The sequence below is a fragment of the Melanostigma gelatinosum genome (assembly GCF_949748355.1).
Source record: "Melanostigma gelatinosum genome assembly, chromosome: 1".
NCBI classification, from domain to species: Eukaryota; Metazoa; Chordata; class Actinopteri; order Perciformes; family Zoarcidae; genus Melanostigma; species Melanostigma gelatinosum.
In genome coordinates this window covers 30618875-30642577 of record NC_136634.1, presented here as the reverse complement: position 1 = coordinate 30642577, position 23703 = coordinate 30618875, and the positions used below count along the sequence as shown (strand labels likewise).

The 23703-nt window shown below is 41.9% G+C and overlaps 1 protein-coding gene across 1 annotated transcript in view; it reads left to right on the top strand.

Moving 5' to 3' along the window:
* fanca (FA complementation group A) overlaps positions 1-23703 on the top strand; it is a gene marked incomplete at its 3' end in the record, with an annotated part of 33856 nt that overhangs the window by 3880 nt on the left and 6273 nt on the right. The window contains exons 5-34 of the mRNA XM_079285519.1: positions 179-274; positions 507-580; positions 1150-1259; positions 1559-1669; positions 1835-1898; positions 3471-3583; positions 3810-3886; positions 4493-4634; positions 5236-5369; positions 5729-5839; positions 8003-8098; positions 8235-8297; positions 10243-10331; positions 10470-10530; positions 10606-10655; positions 10927-10997; positions 11901-11999; positions 12658-12791; positions 12871-12941; positions 14458-14557; positions 14728-14915; positions 15023-15119; positions 21498-21701; positions 21820-21893; positions 21977-22105; positions 22665-22743; positions 22882-23045; positions 23127-23232; positions 23335-23394; positions 23497-23601. Of these exons, the coding sequence (XP_079141645.1) occupies positions 179-274; positions 507-580; positions 1150-1259; positions 1559-1669; positions 1835-1898; positions 3471-3583; positions 3810-3886; positions 4493-4634; positions 5236-5369; positions 5729-5839; positions 8003-8098; positions 8235-8297; positions 10243-10331; positions 10470-10530; positions 10606-10655; positions 10927-10997; positions 11901-11999; positions 12658-12791; positions 12871-12941; positions 14458-14557; positions 14728-14915; positions 15023-15119; positions 21498-21701; positions 21820-21893; positions 21977-22105; positions 22665-22743; positions 22882-23045; positions 23127-23232; positions 23335-23394; positions 23497-23601 (3072 nt within the window). The remainder of the gene's footprint in view (positions 1-178; positions 275-506; positions 581-1149; positions 1260-1558; positions 1670-1834; positions 1899-3470; positions 3584-3809; positions 3887-4492; positions 4635-5235; positions 5370-5728; positions 5840-8002; positions 8099-8234; positions 8298-10242; positions 10332-10469; positions 10531-10605; positions 10656-10926; positions 10998-11900; positions 12000-12657; positions 12792-12870; positions 12942-14457; positions 14558-14727; positions 14916-15022; positions 15120-21497; positions 21702-21819; positions 21894-21976; positions 22106-22664; positions 22744-22881; positions 23046-23126; positions 23233-23334; positions 23395-23496; positions 23602-23703) is intronic.

Genomic DNA, 23703 nt, shown 5'->3' with positions numbered 1-23703 from the left:
TTGCGTCACATCTTGTTGAAAGATTACGTCTGCGGTTTAACATCTTTCTGCTCTGGATGCAGCGCTAACGTCTCACGAGTTCCTCTTTCATTGCTGCGGGACTCTTGTTCTGCAGGAGGACACAAAGCACAAATGTGACACACGATGTAAAAACGTGTCCCGTCCCTGTCCTCTCTAGGTCCAGCTGTGCGTCCTGCTGGAGTCCAGCAGAGAACTGCTGTCACAGGGAGTCCTCTGCCCTAAACTGCTCTGGCAGGAGTACAGGAGGGATCAGGTGTGTGTGTGTGTGTGTGTGTGTGTGTGTGTGTGTGTGTGTGTGTGTGTTCGTGTTCAAACATTGACTTGATTACTTCTGATGAGGTTTTGCACAATTTGTAATTCCATGAAGTTACTTTAAAATGTTCATTCGTCCCTTTACAGTCGGTCTGAACAACAGGAAAAACTGTGCCTGGCTTTCTTATATACAGGATGTAGGAAATGAAATCTTTAATGTGGTGTTTTTACAGAGGCTACCCAACCTGGAGGTGGTGTACCATCTCCACTTTTGCAACATCCTCACCCTGAAGTACATCATAGAGAGGTAAGAAATATAAGTAGTTTAGTTTTTTTATGGAAAAAAGCACACAGGGATTACTATCATGCAGCAGTTGGCCTCAGAAGATAACAAGACAGAGAAGTATTCTACTTCAGTATATTTACTTCTGCAAACACTATCGAAGCATAGAAAGTCTTTTAAGGATTTAAATGTTAATAACTAACTGAATACACAGTTATGAAATGTAACTTTACTTCAGAACACTTAACTGAGAATTCTCTCAGTGAAACATTTTGCTTTAAAAGCAAACTATCTGCTTTATGTGGGTTGAGTGTGAATCTTCTGGTTATTTCAGAGACGGGAAGTAAACCGCCTGAATACATAAAGGTGATGTTCAAAGTAACAGCATTCAATGCTACAACTGAACTCGCAACAGAACACAGAGTTACAGTGTGGATGCAGAGAGCCATCTTTAAATTGTACACTGAGTTCAGTTAAACTAAAACACAACAAAGAAGTCACCCCGAGTTTGAGGAGAGTGAAAAAGCATGGCCGACACCTGCACCGCTCTGCAGCATATGAACTTGAACCCATCGCTTTGTTTCTCCATTCAGTGATGAAGAAGCGAGACTGTGGTTGGTGTCTCAGGTGAAGGCTCTGTGCGGTTGGACGCCTCCTCACGGAGACGAGGAGACCAAACAAGTTCAGCGGAAAGTGCTGTCAAGTAAGGACACTGGTCGCTCATCCATTCGTCAACATTACAATACTTCAAGCACAAAAGCTGCTTTGGATTTGGGAGACGTGATTCTTGGATGGTTTTGTCAGAGCACCTTGAATTTGGTGCTAAATGAGTAAAATTGTACAACGGCAGGCTTAGGAAAGATAGACTTGCACTTGTACTGCCAGGGTTAGGAGTTTTAAACGCAACCAACCAAGCTACAAAACAAATGCCCTCATGGCATCAAGTACACTCCGTTTGCTGCTGCTGAGGGTGATGCTGATAAGAGATCTCCTGTATTTCAGCTGTGGTTGGAGTCTTGGTGGGAAGTGGCTTCGAGCTGATCCAGGAGCCGGCAGCTGCCGACAGGAGGGCGTCCCTGCTCTGCTGCTCGGTGCTGGACGACATGCTCTTCTGTGAGTCTACGTGTTCCCTGTAAAGCACTTTGAGTCACACCTCTGGAGCCTTAACGCTATTTTCTACTTTTTTAAGAGCTAAGACGTCTAAGTATCTTAATACTTCCCTTATTTTTTTGTCTCGCTTTTTAACACTTTATTGTTTTTCCTCTTTGTCTTTTCCAGGGCTGCTAGACACCGAGGGAAAGAGTCTGCCGCTGCAGTGTGCTGGAGCAGGAGCTGAGCTATGGTTCATTGTGTTTTGTGTGTCTTATTAAGCGTCATGAAATCAGAAAGTTTGTTGAGTTTGAGGTCTCTGCCTGAAGAAAACAAAATCTAAAAAACAAACGGTTCTCAAACATTTGGAGGAAGAACAAAATAATGATAAAATCGTCTCATATCAATTTTAATTGATCAACCACTTTTCTTATTGACATGACGGGGGTGTCAGCTGCCAGAGTTTTCCGACATAAAACCATAGACTGGGACTGAGATTGGGACACAGCCGTATGTAAGAAGTGGACGTAGTCATCGTGACGTCACTCATTGGTTTGTGGACTGACGTTCTGAAGCCTTGCGTTCGGTGATTTTGCCGTCGCCATCTTGGAATACCACGGTCGCCATGTTGTTTTTTTCCTAAGCAATGAACATAAATTACCATATTTGGAATGCGGAGGAGTGACGTAGAGACATCATAGATGGCTCTGGTAGCAAGGCAAGGCAAGTTTATTTGTATAGCACATTTCAACAACAAGGTAATTCAAAGTGCTTCACATGAAACCATTAAAAGCATCAAAACATAAGGCAAAAGAAAAGCAGATTTAAAAACAATTAAAGAAACAGTGTAAGAAATAAAATGCAGTAGTAAAATGCAGAAGTGCAGGAAATTGATTAATATATTAATTGAATGTGGTTCAATTAAAGGCAGCAGCAAACAGAAAGGTCTTCAGTGGCAGTGACCTGTCAATCACAGTAAGCCCGCCCTAAAGCATCCCCTGCTTTATGGTCTGTGTGACTCTAAATGGACCATAACTTACTAAATGAACATCATGCTGTATTGAAGAAGACTTGAAACTAGAGATTGAGACATAAACTCATGTTTACAATGTTTACTGAGGGAATAAATCAAGAGAGAAGTAGAGTCATTTTCTGTAGACTTCTATACAACCAGACTTCTTTTTGCAACCGGAGCAAAAAGAAGTGTGTGTGTGTGTGTGTGTGTGTGTGTGTGTGTGTGTGTGTGTGTGTGTGTGTGTGTGTGTGTGTGTGTGTGTGTGTGTGTGTGTGTGTGTGTGTGTGTGTGTGTGTGTGTGTGTGTGTAATATATATGTATATAAATATACGTATATAAATATACGTATATGTATATAAATATACGTATATGTATATTTATATACGTATATGTATATTTATATACGTATATGTATATTTATATACGTATATGTATATTTATATACGTATATGTATATTTATATACGTATACGTATATGTATATACGTATACGTATATGTATATACGTATACGTATATGTATGTAAATATACGTATATGTATGTAAATATACGTATATTTACGTACATATACGTATATTTACGTACATATACGTATATGTATGTACATATACGTATATGTATGTACATATACGTATATTTACGTACATATACGTATATGTATGTAAATATACGTATATGTATGTAAATATACGTATATGTATGTAAATATACGTATATGTATGTAAATATACGTATATGTATGTGTGTGTGTGTGTGTCTTGTACGCTGTTGGTCTCTGTTTCTTACCCCTCTGCCCCGTGTTTCACACAGGATTCAGATATTTGACGCCTCGTTGTGTGGAGTTTCAGTGTCAGTGGAGACCCTTCAGCATTTCTTCACACACTCGCTCACACAGACTCTCACTTACAAGCCTCGACTAACCGGTAAAGACAAGTTGTTGACCTTTTTGAACTGCTTCATGCTTGTTTTGGTTTTTCTTGATTCTTGATGCTTACACTTAAACTTACGATACAAATCTGGTAAGCACTTCAATTGGGCTCAGAAAAGGTTTGGGAAAAGTTTGAAATAAGTATCCTGATGCACATGTACATGCTGCTTTCATAGTGGGGAAAACATCTGAAGTGTAACAACTTAATCTCATATCCGCAGTGTCCGATGCCATCGCTCTGCAGAATGAGTGGACCTTCGCAAAAGCCAACCGGTTGTTGACCTCTCTGTTCCGTAAGGTAAATGTTAAAAGCAGAGCAGGTTGTAAACCATCACATAACAAGTTTGCTCTGATTCATGTGACTTTTTTACATGTAAGACTAGTAAGTGACTGACTGCGATTTCTATTTCATAACCTTGTAATTAAAGGTTGAGAAAGATCATTGCTAGATGAACAAAACACCCCGACAAATACGCCCACTATTTTTCAAAAGGCTGCTGAAAATGATGAAGATATAAATCACACAATGGCATAAATAATCATGTTGTAATGTCGACTTGTTCCTCCCTAAAGGCTCTGTTCACCTTTTTATTGTATTTTCTTCTCATCTGTTATTGCACTCTACAGTAAAGATAGTTAATGCACAGTGCTGAGCCCCATTTTCTTTTAAACTAATCAGGCTTCAGGTGTACAGCCTTCAGCGCAGAGGAACACAGCATTGAGAGTATTGATTTATGATCTATTATGATGTTCTCACCTGCAACAGTATGTCAGTCTGTTAGTCACTCTAAGCTAAAAAGGTTACTGGAAGGGCTCTCTGTGTCTTCTGATCTTTGGTCTGCAGGGTCTGTTGTAACGACGCTAACAGTAACTTGTCTGTATTGTTCTTGTGCTCCTGTAACAGCTGGCTGTGATCTTCAGTGTGGAGCAGCTGCTGTGTCACCTGCAGCAGGTTTTGGAAACCCACGAGGTCAACTGGAAGCACGTCCTTTGCTTCCTCTCCACCCTGCTGGCTTACAACCCCTGTGCCCAGCTCAGCCTGAGAGGTAAACGCTTTTATACTGGTTTCGGAGTTTCTCATAGATGAAGTATTTTTGCACTGCCCATTTCAAATTAGAGAGGTGCTCTCAGTAGAAAATAGATCTCCGCCAGGTGTGTCTGCAACAACCACTGCTTAGTGTCTCACCCCCGTTCTAGACACCAATGAGCTGTAAGGCTTCGTAAAACACTTCATTCAAACTTAAAAACAAGCGACGATGTAAACTGTTCCCCACTTTGTCTCTGGGCGGTGATGCACTCAGCTGTGTTATCACTAGCGGCCAGGGGCCTGTTACGAGTAGTGAGTGTGGAGTCAGCAGGCAGTCAGTGGCAGCATAAAACACGCAATAAAAGGTGTTTTGGTAAAGGGTTAGTCACCCCAACCAAGAAAGCTTCTTGAAGGTGCAGCTGTAACTGGTCACCCAAAATAGTAGGCAGTTTTCTGCAGCAAATTCATAGCAGAAGTTATAAAAGCTTAACACTAATAAACTCATACGTCAGACTATGAACAGTAATTGACAGAAATTTGATGTGAAAAGGGCTTTGGGTCGTTTTCACCCCAGCGTTAAAAAGCTGTTCATGTCTGTTCGGTTTCTCTTCCTCTGCCAGAGCTGCTGTCCAGACTGCTGAGCTCCGCATTTGAAGGCTACGACCTAGACAACATGATAACTGCCTTCCTCTTGGCTCGACAGGGTGCGCTGGAGGGACCCGCCATCTTCCCCTCCTACAGCAACTGGTTCAAGGTTTGATATTGGCTTTTCAACACCACTAGTTTGGTTATGGACATGTTTGGATTAGTGCTGCTGATAGTGAGCGTCTTTAAGTGAGCTTAGCAGCATGACCAGCAGCTATTTTGGCGTGCATTCACCACATAAGACAATGGACATTTTTCAGATTGTTTAACAAAGGTGGATTGTGTGTCCGTGTGTATTGACCAGGTTGTTGTTCAAACCCATGATGCAACAGTTTACATGGTAATGGGATCGTCTGTTTTTGCAGTTTGTTGTTATTACAGATAGAGTTCCAGAGAGTTTGATAAGTCTTAAAGCACATCAATATGTATTAGTTTTACTCGTAGCAGTATACCTGTCCGCCTTTTCAGATGTCTTTCGGGGGAGGCAGTGGCTACCATGCGACCAGTAAGAAATCTCTGGTGTTTCTGCTGAAGTTCCTGTCTGACTTGGTGCCCTTTGAACCCCCACAGTACCTCAAGGTGACACTCTTCATATGTCTCTGTCTCTGAAACAGTTTTGATAGCCTCATTTCGCTAGACATAAAATATATGGTGCCTTTTGTATGTCAGATGAACCTTTAATGATCCCAAGTGGGGAAACTGTGGCTCAGTGGTAGAGCAGGCTCGTCCTTCAATCAGAGGATCGGTGGTTTGATCCCCGCCTCCACTAGTCCATGTGTCCTTGGGCAAGACACTTAACCCCAAAATTGCTTCTGAAAGCTGTTCCTGTGGTGTATGAATGGATATGAATGATTGCATCGTCCTGATGGGAAGGTTGCACATTGCATGCTAGCTGCTGCCATCAATGTGTGAATGGGTGAATGATGACATGGAGTTTTAAAGCGCTTTGAGTGGTCGGAAGACTAGAAAAGAACTATACGGTAAAGTCCATTCACCATTTAACTGGTTACTACAGCAAATAATAACAGGATTCAGAAGAAGACATACTAACATATTGTTCATACTGTATGTGGGGTATGATAAATGTATGCAGTATAATAAACCATAACTATTGAAAAAGAACTATGCAGGAATATAACTTAATACACACTATGAAGTCTGCAGCAGTGGTGGAAAGTTACAAAGTACATGTACTTCAGTACTGTGATTAAGTTTGAGGTACTTTACCTCAGTATATCCATTTTATGCACTTCTACATCTGAAAGGAAAGTATTGTACTTTTTACATCCAACACATTTATCTTACAGATGTACTTTCTCAGATAATAAAACATCAGCTTTCAAAACACAAGGAATTTTTAAATATCAAACAGTAGTTCTCAACCTTTTTGGTTTATGACCCTTTCTAAAACAAAAAATGAAATCTGTGTCAACTAACCGGTGTGAGTTGTGAACATTTCCCCTCAACTTCATAGATGCTTTCATATGAATAAACATTCCTTTCTGTTCTGTGGACTTTAAGTTAAGCTGTCAGCACATTACAAAATCTGGTGAATCAGTATTAATGACTGATTATCTGGCGAAAGCGATGTGCTTTGTGAACTCTGAGTAACATTTGTGAATTTGAGTTTACATGCAAGGCTGGGAAATGTGTCTGCTAGCTAGCTATATGCTACTAAATACTCATACACTGGGTTTCAGCTGAAAAAAAGTGGTTTGGGGATTTAGTTTCTCCTTAAAGGTAACGCATCATCTTTTCCTTCAAACATTTTAGGGAAACTAATAAGCAGGTAAACATGTTTTGTTGTGCAGAAAATATAGTCTTTGTTGCCCTTTCTTGAGGCAAAATGTAAGAAAAATGTAAAACTTTACTCACTCAGCGGCTGGCTAGTTAGCTTTCTAATTCCATGTTTTCATGCTTCAGCTACAGACCATAAAAAGCACCACATGAACGTCTGTAGCAGTACTGAGTTTTTTCCTCTTTCCTAACCCATGAATCATCCCATGACCCCCCCAGATTTGTATAGTGACCCTTTGGAAGGGCACCAGACCCCAAGGTTGGAAACCACTGCACTAAACTACCTAAGTGTATAAAGTAAAACGAGCTCCACCATGACCAGCTTTAACAGTCAAATGCTGCTTACACAGTCACGGGGGTACGTCTTTTTGTGTAATGAAGACTTTATGCTTTAAGTATGTTTAGCTGCTAGTACTTCTGTACTCTTACATCGGTCATATTTTGAATGCAGGACTTTAACTTGTCAAGGAGTTGATTTGTTTATGGTTGTCTTGGTACTTAAAGGCAAGATGAAAAGCACCTACTTAACAACATATGCAAGTAGAATTACAAATAAATCAAGTTGTTTGTATTTTTATATCAAAATCCAAACGACTGTAAAACAATATATGATGCATGCTTTTGTAATCTACGACCAGCCAATTCCAACCATTAATGTCATGACATCATCCGTCAATCAATCTGTGTGGAGCCACAGTCCTCCGCTGCTCCGTATCGTGCTACATTCTAAGCCCGCCCACTTTCTTTTAGTGGTCCAATCAAATGCAAAGGATTTGATTCGAATACCTGTTAGTGTTCACTGCTGAAATATTCCATTTCACTGGGGAAAAACATCACAGTAAGAAAGGAGATGCTCTAACTTCCAGTTCGCTGGGACTGAGTAGTGCTTCCACCACTGTGCTGGACTAGAAAGAGCAAAACTCACTGTCATTTTACCCCTGGTAGGTTCACATCCTGCAGCCTCCATATGTACCCGTGAAACACCGCAGCCTCCTGATGGAGTACGTCTCTCTGGCCAAGACCAGGCTGGCCGACCTCAAGGTAAACACCAAGGGATTTATCCTCAGCACATCATTACTGCGTTATTTAGACATTTGAATATTGAAAATAGACGCAGTCCTCCCAGATGTTTTGTGATGTATCCATGATTGTGTGTGTTTGTGTGTCCCACATGCAGGAGTCAGTGGAGGACATGGGTTTGTATGAGGATGTTTCTGGTGCAGGCGGAGCATCATTGCAGGTAACGGCAACACCCAGTGATATGTTTGTGTCGTCGGCAGAGAACGCCCTTATTTTGACGAGGCTCTTTTAATTTTCCGAGCTCAGGAAAGTGTCAAAGATAATTGAGGCAAACATTTCAAGCATCGCGCTTCAACTAAGATTTGAGAAACCAGAAAATCTTAGCAGGCATCAATGATGCAGTGAATTACAGGAATCAACCGCTAATCAAACCTCTTGCAGATGTGATTAGTTTGTGTTCTAAAATCCTGTTTGAAACGTTTAAATTCCTGAGTTTTGGTCGCTGTACCAAAGCAGTCAATACTTAAAAAAGAAATACAAATATATTTTCTACAAAGCTCTGTGTTTTAATTATCAAAGGAATCTCGAGATTTTTATTTAGATAAATGTCTGTTAAGTCACTATCTATCGCAGAAGGAGGTAACACAATGGAGAGTGAGCCCTATCGACTTGTTTTTCAAAATAACATCCCCCATTTCCTTCACTGTATGTTAACAGGAAACTAGGGGGCAGACCCAGCTTTTTAAAATAATAGCCCTCAGAAGGTATCTGCATCTCAACAGGGAATAATAAATACTGGGTGTTTGTGGTGACATTCTCAGTAAAAAAAAAAAAAATGCTGTATTACAGTTTATCACCGTTAAATAAACAATTGATAGAACTATGCACACAATTCTAAAAACTTGAAGATCGTGTATAAACAAAAAGATGTCAGACTGCATTGTTTTCACTCCAACATATATCAGAATAGAATGTCTAAATCAACCAGGACTAATAACAAGCATCCATACGATTACTGCCTAACTGGAGGCGCTCACCAGATGGAGCGCGTACATTAAGGCTGAGTCCTTACTCCTTATGTCGTCCCCTTTCTCTCTCCCCTGCCGTTCCTGTTTGTCTCTCTCACTATCAAATAAAGAACAAATGCCAAAAAAATGATCTGACTAGACATTTAATGCCGACATAGACCCTTTAACCGCCGACGTCATTTAGCTCCAGTCATCCAGTTAACAAGCTTTACACATTGAACTCAAACTGTTTCCAGCATCAAAATGTCTGGTTATTGGATGATTGGTCATCAGAATCGATATTCCTACAGCAGACTACAGAATTCAGACAGGATTACGATCAGGGCAGCAGGTGTTTCAGTTTAACAAGTGAACATGTTAACTGGTGACTCTCGGCCAAATGTGTCCGTGGTTGGTAGATAATAAGCACAGATGAGGTTGTATTTCAAATTGATTGGAGTCTTTTACGGGGACACCTACGTGTTTTACTGGTGTTTTCAACAGCTGCCGTCACTACGAGCAACCATGACTCATTCGGCTGAGAGTCACCAGTTAACACGGTCACTGGTTGAACCGAAACCCTCTGGCTGCGAGCTATTAACCGTGTTGACTGGCACTGGACTGTTTGTAAAGTCCGTTTTAAAAGTGAATAAAGTCAAACCTCTGAGTCTTTGTCCTGGTGTTTGACGTTCTGTACATGAACACGTTGGATCATCTAGAGACTTGTAGCTCATAATGTCTCTCTGGTGTAATGTTACACGCTAGCTTTGTCCACTAAATACATGTTTAAAATCTCCCACTAAATACTGGGCCACTAGCTAATGTCTTGTCTTCTACCCACTAAGATAGATCTGGAAAGTCACTCTTTTTAGGTTGCATTCACCATCTTGGCTGGTTAATGCCCTTGCACAGCTTGACAAGAAAACTGCGTGCGTCATCATTTAAAAAAAACTTTAAAGGGGTCCATTGAGCACTTTACAGTTTTAGGACATGCGACACATTTCGGTCTGTACCAAAAAAGAACCGCCGATTCATATCTAGCTCTAGTTCCAGCACGCAGACTGTGCAATGTTTTCATTTGCATCGAAATCTGTATTTCAGCTGATGTTTTTTGTTATCTCAATAATGTATAACAGCGTGATGTTTGTGTGTGTGCAGCCCCAGTGCCAGGCCGTCCAGGATGTGGAGAAGGCAGTGTCTCTGTTTGAGAGCACAGGAAGAATCTCTGCCACAGTCATGGAGGCCAGGTATTCAGCCACATCGTCACCTCAGCACATTTATAAAGTACACAACAGGTCCTTTAGACAATCTGGGTGTCATGTAGATGTGAGAAGTGAGTTAGACGGAGACACGGACGGATTATTGACACTCCTGTCCTCCCCCAGTATTTTCCGGAGGCCGTATTTCCTGGCGCGGTTCCTCCCTGCTCTGCTGACACCGAGGATGGTGAGCAGCTCTATCTCACTGTTACACTTTCTCCGATGTGAAGCGAGTTTATCTGACGCTGTCTTTAAATTCCAGCTTCCCGTCAAAGCTGACGCTCGGATGAGTTTCATAGAGGCTCTGAAAAAGTGAGTTATTATCAGAAGCTTGTGAAATTGCTCTTCTCTTTTCTTGAGTTTATATAATTTGATCCTGTCATGTATTTATTGTCTCCCAAAATGTATTCCTTTATCACTTTTATTCTCAGAAAACTTTTAATTTCGCATCACTGCTTGTATATGTTGTGTTTGTGGGCCTGATCAGAACAACCATCAGATTGTGAATGTTCTTTACCAATCATGTTTAACTGTGATTCTTCTGTATTTTCCCTGTTATGACACTTTGTTTGTCTGCATTCAGGGCAGATAAGATCCCTGCTGCACAGTATTCATCGTATGTGGAGTCTTGCCAGAAACAGAGGCAGCAGGACAGTAGGTCATTCGCTCATTTATTGTAGTGGATACTCACGAAATCTGATTTAGTCTAAGAATGCAATTAGAAAAACAACCACATACAAAGCAGTAAAACATTTTATTTCATGTGTTTAGTTTTATATTTGCTTCATAGTAGTTTAGAAGGTTATGTCATACAGAAATGACAATATTTGACAATTGAATATATTGATGCTTTGTCTGAAATTCCCGAGAGTGGCTCAGCTTACTTCCCAGTACGAACTCTTGATTAGCATATTTTTAAACTAATTTGGTTCTCAAACTTGTACAATCCATTAATAGCCGAATGTAGAGCCATTTTACCTTCCTCATCCATGTGAATGAGACTGGACCTCGGGCTGGGAGGCGGGGTTAAAGGAAACGCTTGTGCTCCGGAAGATCCGCTGCTGAATTTCAGCTTAATTTCATATTTGGAAGTCAAACTTTTTTTTGCTTCATGCGCCACTGAGCAGCTTTCATAGGAATGAACATGGCTCCGCCTCCAACTCTGTATCCACTTCTCTTCATGCATCCGCGGTTCTAGATGGGATTCAAAGCGTTCGTGTTTTCTTCCAGGAGAGTTTTATTTTCTCTATGCACTCTAAACACAAGGTACATTTATTGTGTGTGAGCAAGTTATGTCAAATTAAAACTCACCTGGAAGAAAACAACAATTACAACACGTTTTCACAGAAAAGAGGGAGAGAAATCTCCTGGCAAACCTTTTTTCACCTGTTCTTAAGTCATGAACACAGGAGACAAAACTATGTACATCAAACGTAGAAAATTGATCAACAGAATTTTATTTGACTCACAAGTTGCCTCTCAGGGCTTCCGTATAGATGTAATGTACGACAAACTGAAATAGCCCATAACTGCATTTACACTGTGTTGCATTCCCAGGAGGTGCAGTGTGTTTGGACACCAATGATGAGCCTCTGGAGGTCCTGAAGATTCAGCTGCAGGAGTTCACAGAGCTGCTTGTTGAGGGGAATGATGGAGGTAGGCAGATATCGACAAAGGACATGCAGCACAGCACATCACACACAGAGATGTAGTCAGGACTCCAAGATTAGCCGTTATACAATGAGAAAAACCTTTAAAGACAAGTAGACACTCACTGTACTTTTTCTTGTCCCTGTGATTGTTTGGATGATCTCATCTGCTCAGGTGTGAACAGAGACTGGTGGTAGCCAATGAGATAGGAGTTTATAAAGAGCAAAAAGGAAGCGTTGAAAGAAAGACGCTCCAGCTTTGTTTCTTTCTTTCTTTCTGTGTTAAAGGAACACGAACGTTTACCCAGTAAAACATTTTTTTAAATGATTTGATAGTTTTGTTTGATTGTTTTGGGGAAATGTGTGTAATTTAGAGTTTTTCTCTATAATTGAAATAGTTTGAACTCTTATGTTCCAGCTGTATGCAAAAGTACTTTTCAGTTGTCAAGCATTTCATTCACATAGGATTATACAAAAATAGGTGTTACCTGTTTTTGTGTTATTTTTCATATTTACAAATAGTTTTTCAATTAACATAAAACATGCTATAATATTCAATATTGAGATAAAAGTGCTTTGGCCATATCACCCAGCTCTACAATGAGACTGCACTGTGAGGCTGTCTCTTTGAATCCCTCATCTCCACACCTGACCTGTACCCTCAGAGATGTCTGCCCAGCTGTCCAGGATCTCACACACTCTGAACGTCATCTTTCCCGGCCGCAACGATGAGCCGGTTGGAAGGACGGTCATCGAACTCCACACGAACACCCCGCTGTCCCCTGAGCTCCACGTCAAAGTATGAACTTCTCTCTCTTCATCAGTGAGCCGCATGTATGTCAGCATGTATTCTTTCATTCTCTCCCTCGTGTTCTCAGGTCGTCCGCATGATCCTGAGAAACTTCTGCCAGTGCGTGCTCGACGCTTCCAGAGCAAACCCTCCGAACAAGTGAGCGCTGCAACTTTTTTAGGAAGTCTTGCGCTAAACAAGAAATAAAATTATTGTCAGGGTATGAAAAATTGGGGGGGAAAATGCCACAAATGTATTTAGTAGCATTTAGTGGCCATACATATACATGTATCTACATACAGCAGCTGGAGGGAAGCATTAAAGGGATAGTTTGGTTGTATGAGGTACTTACCAATATTTACTTTTTTTGACATGCACCAAATATTCAGTTTATTTAAAAAAATACAATATTCCTACTAATCCTTTTACATTGCTGATGAAAAATAAATATTCCACTGAAATTCACGTTTACATGCAGCAGTGCATACTCCCTCTTGAAAAAGAAGTCGTTGCAATATTTGCGCGTATCCAAAAACCTGTTGATAGCCAAGTATTTCTTAATGTTTAAAAGTAGTGTGTTTCTCTCTGTCACCAGAGATGTGGGGTTTTGTTTTGGGCGTCTCTGCATCGTGTTAGCTAGTTGGTTTGTGTGCAACGCACAGAGGCCATGTGGAGCATTTGCGAAAAAACAACATGGCAACGGCCGTATTCCAAGATGGCGACGGTGAAATCGACGAACTTGAGACTTCAAAACATCAGTCCACAAACCAATGAGTGATGGCCACTTTTTATATGCAGTCTATGGTTGTATACATTTCCACAGAATGCTCCTAAAACCAGAATAATATTGGCGTCTCCTACACTTCTTAGTGGGAAAATGCTCCATTTGGAATAAGCAATTACAAACAGAATATGTTTACATGAGCATTATCAATTTGGAAAATTGTCATATTCTGAAAATAAATGGAATATTAGTGTGCATGTACAAGGCGGTCGTTTTCTGGGAATTAACAGATTCCATCTGTGTTATGAGATTGCCTCTTCCTTTTTATTTATTTTTTATTTTTTATGTGTGATAAAGTGATTACAAAGCAAATGCAGACAAGGGCATGAACTCCCAAAGAACTGAGGGGATAATACAAAGTAGGACAGAGGACAAAACAAAAGGGGGACAAAAGCAATCTGAGGAGTTTAACACAGTTTCAGACAGATGGGTATGAGAGGAAAAATGGAGGTCCTGCGAAATGGATGCAGATGTGTGTGTGTGTGTGTTCTCTAATGTGTGGTCAGGGTGTTGGGGGAGCGAGTGGTATTGAATATATATATACATTTAAAATGGTGCAAGGAAGGAGGGAGGAAGCAAGAAAAAAAAAGAATGGAATGAATAAATTATACTAATGCCAATTAAAGTACACATACATATAACATAAATGAATAACTCCAAACAATAAAATGAAATAAAAAAAATCTTTAAATGGCTATAATCATGTATAAGTATGTGTGTCAGGTGGGCAGTAGTGGGGGGGGCAGAAACCAGACCAGAGCATCACGGGAGCCACCCCAAAGCGCAGGTATAGCAGCAATGTGACTGGAGCCGGAGGTGTAGAGCCTATTAAATAACTGTTTTTGGTCTGCCATTGCCATCAACTGACTGGATACTTCTCCATCATTACAGACAAAGCCCGTGGGCCTCCAGGTTTGTCAGTGCACTGCTTGGCAACACGCAGCTCCTCTCCGGCCTCATACACGGACTCTGGGACCTATTTCATAACCAGGTACACAAATCCATATTCCGATGTCTCTACATCTGTATTTTGCTGAGTGCCTGTTACCTCCCACCTTTTTGGACTACGTTAAAGTTACTTCACCACTTTATTCCTCCGCGCCGCTCAAACGTGTAGTACATGCACTGTTCAGCTTCACGAACCTCTTCTGTCCAAAAAAGGCGGCGGCGCTGAGCGCCGCCCACCTACTCGGCCTGGCGGTGTTTGCGGTCCATCTCCACGCCTGCATGCCCCACGGTCCTCTGGTCCAGCTGTTCCCGCCCACACTGCCGGAGCCGGTTCGCGTCGGAGAGGCGCTTAGCTCGGCGCTGGTCTGCAGCACACACTCCAACATGCTCTTCTGTGTCAGGTGAGGTTACGTGTGGATTCCTTGAACGTTTCTTGTGTTGCCGGTATGTGACACTGGCGTCTGGGCCGGCTGCCACCTTCACTCACAGTCTTCTCGTTGCCGTCCAGGTTGTGTGTGGCAGCTTTGTGTTACGGGATCTGCAGAGGGGACTCATTGCCTCAGCAACAACAGCAGGACTACATCCTCAACAGCTTCTATAAGAAGGTGTCTTTTTCATCTTACTTTCAATAATGTCATGAGGTTTGTGTTACTTAAAAATCTCATAAGACTCACACCGTGAAAGGGCAATTTGGGAAAAGATAAATTTATTTACTTGTAAAAAGATAAAGCAATAGTAGAAAGGTGCTGAGGTGTTGTACTTAAAGAGTAACTAAACCCCCAAACTTTTTTTCCAGCTGAAAACCACTGTATACGGTTCAAATCGTGACATTTTAGTACAACGTATTTGAATTCTTCATATTGTGTTATAAATATAGATAGCGACTGCCCCTTACTTGTTAAAACCCGGCTATTGCAATTGAATTTAGCTATTGGCTGATCTGGAGGCAGGTGATAAATATGGAGGCAGCTTTCATCACCAACAAAGATTTGTTTTTAGATGTTAAAATCTTCATTTGAGTAAATGTTTTGCTGCCAAATCAAATAGTTTACAGGATATTCAACCATCATTTCTTTATAATGCATTTAATACTTGACTTTTTTCTTTACTGGACTCTCATAGTCTATGAATATGAGATATGAGTTTACAGATAATTACAATCCCTCCTGGTCATTGTGGAGGTTAGTTTATGGCTTTTTGTCGATTACACCTACAGTCTATCAAGGCAAGGCAAGTTTATTTGTAAAGCAGATTTCAACAACAAGGTAATTCAAAGTGCTTCACATAAAACCGTTAAAAGCATCAAAACACAAGGCAAAAGAAAAGCAGATTTCAAAAACAATTAAAAAATTTAAAAACAGTGCAATAAATAAAATGCAGTAGTAAAATGCAGAAATGCAGGAAATTGATTAATATATGAATTGAATGTGGTTCAATGAAAGGCAGCAGCAAACAGAAAAGTCTTCAATCTTGATTTAAATGAGCTGAGGGTCTCAGCAGACCTGCAGCTTTCTGGGACTTTGTTCCAGATATGTGGAGCAGAAAAACTGAACGCTGCTTCTCCATGTTTAGTTCTGACTCTGGGAACAGAAAGTAGACCGGTCCCAGACGACCTGAGGGGTCGGGATGGTTCATAAGGTAGCAGCAGATCAGAGATGTATTTTGGCCCTAAACCATTCAGTGCTTTGTAAACCAACAGCAGGATTTTAAAGTCAATTCTTTGTTGGACAGGAAGCCAGTGCAAAGACCTCAGAACTGGAGTGATGTGATCCACCCTCCTGGTCTTAGTGAGGACTCGAGCTGCAGCGTTCTGAATCAGCTGCAGCTTTCTGACGGACTTTTTACAGAGACCTGTAAACACACCGTTACAGTAGTCCAGTCTGCTGAAGATAAATGCGTGGACAAGTTTTTCCAAATCCTGTTGAGACATAAGTCCTCTAATCCTTGATATGTTCTTCAGGTGATAGTAGGCTGATTTTGTAATTGTCTTGATATGGCTGTTCAGGTTGAGGTCTGAATCCATAACTACACCTAGATTTCTGGCTTGGTTTGTGGGTTTTAACATCAGTGATTGAAGCTGAGCGGTGATTTTCAATTGTTCGTCCTTGGTACCAAAAACAATTACTTCTGTTTTATCTTTCTTTCATTGAAGAAAATTCTGGCACATCCAGTTGTTGGTTTGTTCAATGCAGTTACCCAGCCCTTGTATGGGATTATAGTCCCCTGGTGACATAGTTATGTAGATTTGTGTGTCGTCTGCATAATTATGATAACACACTTTGTTGTTTTCCATAATCTGAGCTAGTGGAAGCATGTAGATGTTGAACAGAAGAGGCCCCAGTATTGAACCTTGGGGAACACCACATGTCATTTTAGTCAGCTCTGATGTGTAATCAGCTACAGACACAAAGTATTCTCGGCCCGTCAAGTAGGATTCAAACCAGTTAAGTGCTGTGCCAGAGAGTCCCACCCAGATTTTTAGTCTTTCTAGGAGTATGGCATGGTTGACCGTGTCGAATGCAGCACTGAGATCTAGTAACACTAAGACTAAACTTCTGCCATTGTCTATGTTTAAGTGGATGTCGTTGAAAACCTTAACAAGAGCAGTTTCAGTACTGTGGTGCTGTCGAAAGCCTGACTGGAAAACATCAAAGCAGTTATTTACGGTCAAGAAGTTGGTCAGCTGTTGGAAAACTGCTTTTTCAATTATTTTACTTAAAAATGGGAGGTTTGATATTGGCCTATAATTTGTCATCGTTGCGGAGTCTAAACTAACCTTCTTTAGGAGTGGTTTAATAACTGCAGTTTTTAGGGCTTGTGGGAAGACACCTGAGAGAAGGGATGTGTTTACAATTTGTAAGAGATCAGTGGTCATGCAGTTTGAAATATTTTTGAGAAAGTGTGTTGGTAGAATATCCAAGCAGCAGGAGGATGACTTCAGATGTTGTATAATGTCTTCTAGGCTTCTACGGTCGATTGAATGAAATTGTGTCATGATATTTGAATGGATGTTATTCAGAGATCGGGACAACACATATCCTGTGGTTGGTGTGGAGGCACTGACTGCTTGTCTAATTTTCTGAATTTTGTCAGTAAAAAAGGAGGCAAATTGATTGCATGCCCAGGTGGATTGGAGCTCAGCAGCTACCGACACTGGAGGGTTTGTTAGCCTGTCGACAGTAGCAAATAAGGCGCGTGTATTGTTCTTGTTTTTGGTTATGATGTCAGAGAAGAATGACTGCCTTGCATTTCTAAGTTCCAAATTATAATTGCGAAGTCTCTCTTTATAGATGTCACAGTGAACCTGGAGATTAGTTTTTCGCCACCTGCGCTCAACTTTCCGACACTCTCGTTTCTCCATTTTGACCAGCGTAGCATTTCTCCAAGGAGATCTTTGCTTACCCGAGACAACCTTCACTTTAGTGGGTGCAATGGCATCAATAATATTTTTAACTTTAAAATTGAAGCCATCTACAAGCTCATTGACTGAGCGGCAAGAGAGGGCTGGTGTGGAGGAGAACTTCTGAATAAATAGTTCACTGGTGTTTTCAGAGATGTAACGCTTTGTCACAACCTTGGTTTGGACATTTGTGTGCAAGGAGATTGCACTCTCAAAGAAAACACAGAAATGATCAGAGAGTGCAACATCAGTCACAGCAACCTTGGAAATGTTTACACCTTTGGTGATGATTAGGTCCAGAGTGTGCCCCCTGTTGTGGGTGGGTCCTGTCACATGCTGAGTCAGATCATAGTTATCAAGGACACCACATAGTTCTATAGACTCTCTGTCCTGGGGATTATCAACATGGATATTGAAATCACCAACAATAACAACACAGTCAAAATCAATACAGATTACAGACAGCAGTTCAGTAAACTCATCAAAGAAGGTTGCACAGTATTTAGGCGGTCTGTAAATGTTTAGGAATAGAGATTGAGTGGAATTCAGAGCCACATATTCAAAAGAACCAAAATGACCAAAGGACATCTGCTTGCATTGAAGAGAATCATTAAATAAAATAGCAACTCCACCTCCTTTCTTATGCACTCTTGTTTCACTCATGAAACTGAAGTTGGGAGGTGTTGATTCAATAAGAACAGCTGCACTGTTATCTTGATTTAACCAAGTTTCAGTTAAAAACAAAATGTCCAGTTTGTGCCCAACAATAAAATCATTGATTAAAAATGTTTTTCCTGACAGAGACCTGACATTTAATAAAGCTAAGTTTAATGTGGTGAAAGCTTTCTTTGCCCAATTTATTTGGACAGGCTGACGAGGAATGTATGCTAAGTTAGCATGTTTACTATTGTTTCTTCGCAGCCTCACCTTTCTTTTTCTATAAACTTGCAAGACAGGAATTGAAGCGGCTAGCTGCATACAGGGCCCCGACTGTTCCTGGAGAGAGTCATTGGTGTCATTAGCCTTGTAGCCTGGACCCAGAAGATATCAATTATTTCCTCCATCTGGTAGAGGAGACAGAGGACGGTTGTAGAGCCGTCGGGGAGTGTGAAGAGGTGTGTGTTTGGTTCCAGCAATGACCAGCCTTTTCATGTTGTCAGTGAACTCCAGGTGGGGGGAGGATGGGGAGAGTGTGAGAGAGGCTTGCGATCCAAAGTATGGACCCGAAATAGCTGGGGAGGGAGGTAAAGACTCCGCGTCTAGGAAGAGTGTGGAAAGTGGGAGATCGGAGGCGAAGGCGGTCCCTGATGATGAGGTTGGAGACTCCTCCTTTTGGCTGTCGTTAGGCGGGGGCATCCTTCCCGTAAGGTCTCCATGGCGATGCTGTGTGGTTATCTCTTGTTTAGACTCCTCTTGTATCTTGTCCTTGGCAGTAGGGACAGACGAGTGACGCAGGGAGAAAAATAGGTTAGAGGTAAACAGTTTTACCCCTGACTTGTTCAGGCAAACTCCATGCGCTGTAAAAAGATGTCTGCGCTCCCAGAAAAGGTTGATAAAATGTACTGACTGGTCAGCACATGCAGTTGACAGCCATCTGTTCAGTGCAAACAGCCTGCTGAATCCTTCATCTCCTCCTCTGACTGGTGGGAGAGGGCCACTGATAAACACCTCAGCCTTGACAGAGCTGACTGTGTTTAACAGATCAATAAAGTCTCGCTTCAGAACTTCAGACTGTTGTTTCACAATATCACAGCTTCCTGTATGCACGATGATGTTTTTCGCTGTGGGATAGTCAGCCACGATGTCCAGGATTTTGTCTCTCGTGTCAGAGACCATATCTTTCGGAAAGCAGAGTATTTTGGTGTTCTTGCTGCACAGTTTTCTGACATCTTTTACAGCATAGTCACCAACAATCAGAGGCTCAGGCCCAGTCACTAGCTTTGCCTGCGGCCTTTTACTCTCACATTGACTCTCAGTTCTTACCCTGCTTTGAGGAGATAGCTGCTTATCCAGGTCATCAGATGGAGATTTAGGATCCTGCGACAATGGAGCAAATCTGTTTTGAAGTTGTAGGCTTGGTTGTTGTGGAGGTGTTTTGCAGGTTTTACTTTTCTCAGCTGTCCTTGGCTTTGTCCGTCTGGGTGCAGTTAGTTGAGGAGGAGTTCTGCCTGTGTGCTAGTGCAGGCCAGCCAGCCGCATCACAAATCTCAGGGCGCTGGGCTCTGCCTGTTAGTCGTCCTCCCACATATTTTCTCTTCGGCTTTGCACTGAGAGAGTTCCAGGGAGGACTACCATTTGAAGATTCATTATCTGCTCTCTCCTCCTGTTTCTTGGTAGGCCTGGTTGTGCTAGTTAGCTGTGTCTTAGCTTGCGTTTGTCCAGTGTTTTGAGTCCATGGTAGAGTGGTATCATTCCCACACAGTCCATTTACCGCCACGTTTACTTCTAGTCGGTGGATTTTTGTTTCCAAGACTGCAATCTTCTGTAGGAGTTTGTAGTAGTCATCCGTGGAGAAGAGAGGCATCTTGCTGCTACTTAGCTTTAGCTTAGCTGCTAGTTAGCATTAGCCAACAATCCAAATAGCTCGACGACTTTCTGGATTTGTCTTCACTCAAACATTGAAGAGTGATATATGTGATATATCTGGCAAGATATATGTGAAATATCTGGCAAATTGAAGCAAGAAAATGCAAGCAGAGGTGCAGAGGCAAGAGCAAGCAGCAAAGCGACTGCACTCTCTCATCAAGGTCACAGTGTATGTCTGGGTTATACTCTTTGTCTTTTTGATTCTTCACAGTTCATTTTCTTTATACACCCTGCCACAGTCATGGATTTCGTAGATTATGCAGCGCATAGAGTATGAATGCCTCTGTTCATACTCGGAGCTTGCGTCTGCAGAGGCTTGCACTACAGCGCCAAGCACGGTATAAGCTAAATATTACCTTTTCAATTACCCTGTGACTCGCTCATGCTATTTGCTAGCATCAGTATATCTAAGCCTTGCATATTTACTCAAATTACAAATGTTTATAAGAGTTTACAATGTATTTTTTCAACATAACACTCTTTTACTGCTCTCTTACCTAACCATAATCGTAACAGCATCGCTAGCATACTAGCGATTAGCATTGAAAAGGTGGAAAGAATCGTCTGTCATTAGACGGTAATTCAAAACATGTAATTGTAAAGGTTACAGTTACGTAGACCAAGACCAGCAGTTCAATTTATTGAGAAGAAAAGCGTCTCTCAATACATTATTTTCGGGAGCAGGAGGGATGTTTGTGTCTGAGAGACACAGAGCGTATGTCTTTCATGAAGATTAAGTCATTTTAACATTTATTTAGCTCTAGATCATCCTTCAAATCATTTTATTTGAATGAAAAGGGTTCGTAACGGAACCCTTAGTCTTACAAATAACCGTTGACAAAAACAAAAGAAATGGGTCCTCAGAAACAAATGGTTCTGGGTACAACCACAGCCCTTCAGGAAGAACACATCTGGAACCCTTATTTCTATAGACTCTATTTCATTATTATATTATTGTATTTGTTATAACTTTACATATAACTGTGTGTTGGTTTAGCTCCTGTACCTCATCCCAAGACTGTCTCCTGAAACCAGAGGAACTCCCATCACTGCTGGCGGTCTAATCGGTGACCACCAGGAGGAGAACCCGCCGGGCCTGTGGAGCAGCGCCACAGACGCCAACGCCACCTGGAGGAAGACCGCTTGGCATCTGTGGAGGCACCCGGCGTTCCGTCAGCTGGAAAACACGCCACAATATCAGGTACGCTATTTTCAATGAGCATCGGAGAGCAGCCAGTGGCTTCCCTAGTCTTTTACTTTTGTATTATTTGTTAAATTAATTTGATTGATGAAAACCTTCAACCTTTATGTTTGTCAAGCTATCGGTCTCAGAATGGGTGGCTGTCGAGCTCGGAGTGCAGAGAAGTGAAGACGCCCTGTCAGACCCAGAACGGTAAAGGCATCGCACGCACGCACGCATGCACACAGTGTCTAATGTCTAGTGGCTCCTGTAAGTGTGTGTGTGTGTGTGTGTAGTCAGGAGTACCAGCAGTGGGCCTGCTGGGAGCTCTACCTGTCCCGTCCGGAGGAACAGGGAGGCTGTGGTGGAGACACGAGGATCCTCTGCTCTCATCTGCTCAATGCCATCATGGACCAGCAGCTGAGGTCGGTGTATATGTTGATGACACGTGTCCCGTGTGTCAGATTGAATTATTGTACATAAACACACTTTTAAAAAAAGACATCGAGTTGCAATAGATTTCTTTCTGTTGTGTAGCTGAATGCTACATGCTGGTTTACTTTTTGCCAGGTTTGTGTGTCGGGTCTTTTTGAAAGAAGATATGATAACGGTCGGCGTGAATGACACCTGAGTGTACATGTCTTTATTCAGTAGGTTTAAGAAATCTGCTCCAAGTGCTGTTTCTTTGATGAAAGATTGTTTGAGCATATTGGCACAGCGGATTGTCCACTGATCACAGGGTTGGAGGTTCAATTCCCGGCAGCAAAGCATCAAAAGCAACATAATTAAAAAATGACACACATGCTGAGGAAGACAGAGCCTGAAATGTCTTAGTGTTGAATAATATTAACATATCATTATTTGGCAGTTTAACTGATGCACAAGGGTTAACCTGATCTTAAAAAAAATAATAAATGAATAAAAAATATATATATTTTCACCTTAAGTGAGGATGTAACTCTTCTATGTATTTTACGTCAACAGCAACCAGAGCCTGGAGAAGCTGCATCACAGAGTGTCAGAAACAGGGACCTGTCTGCCAGACATCCTGTCCCGGTTACAGGTGTGTATACTGTTAAGCTGTTTAGTTGACACAAGTGTAAACTGTTAAATTGCGTGATGTTGTGGTCCTGAATACAATCATTGTTAAAACGCAAAAAACTGCTGAAGAAGGTGACACAGTGTGTGTGTGTACGTGCAGGAGCTTGTCTATGACATGGAAGTGACCAACCTCTGCCGTGGAAGCAGCCGACTCGACGTGAGCGACTTCCTGTTGGAATCGGTGTCTCAGAGATGCTCCTCCTCAGCTCCACCGAGCATCAGCGCCGAGCTCAGCCTGCAGCACATGCTGAGCATGTGGAACAGGTGCTCACACACGGACGTACATGTCATGTAGATCATCTCTATCATTTAATGTGTAAGCACTGAACACTGTGTGTGTCTCAGGGTCCTGCTGGCTCTCCCAGCAGTGTTGCTCGTTAAAGTGAGGTCCGAAGGAGGGAGGGAGACTCTGGAGTGTGACACGCTGATAGAACATGTCAACCAGCATCAGGTGAGCTGCAGAATAAATCCAATTTTAAAACATTTTGAATGTGGACTTAATAGAGCCCACTTCTTTCTCTGTCTCACGTCCTCTCCGTCTGTCCGACTGCAGAGGAAGGCGTGTTCTCCGGTCGGCTTGCTGTCCTGCCACCTGACGTCACACCTGCTGAGAGTGAGAATCGCTTCACTGAAATCTAAAGATGAAACAAATCAAAGGTGCATAACTTCTTGCTCCAGTTGAGTTGAGTCCGCTCTCTGCGTGTCCTCTCTCCAGGGTGTGTTGTGTGCCGGCGCACGCTGCAGACACTCGAGGGAAGAAGTCAACAAAGCCTGGTCCCAGATCAGTCTACGCTGTCCACTGCTCCTGGTCTCCACAGCGGTAATGTTTGTTCTCCACAAAGCTGATGAACTCGATTTGCTTTTTCATGCCGACTTCTGTCTTACACATGGAAGGCATTTTTACTGGTAGGAAAGATACGAT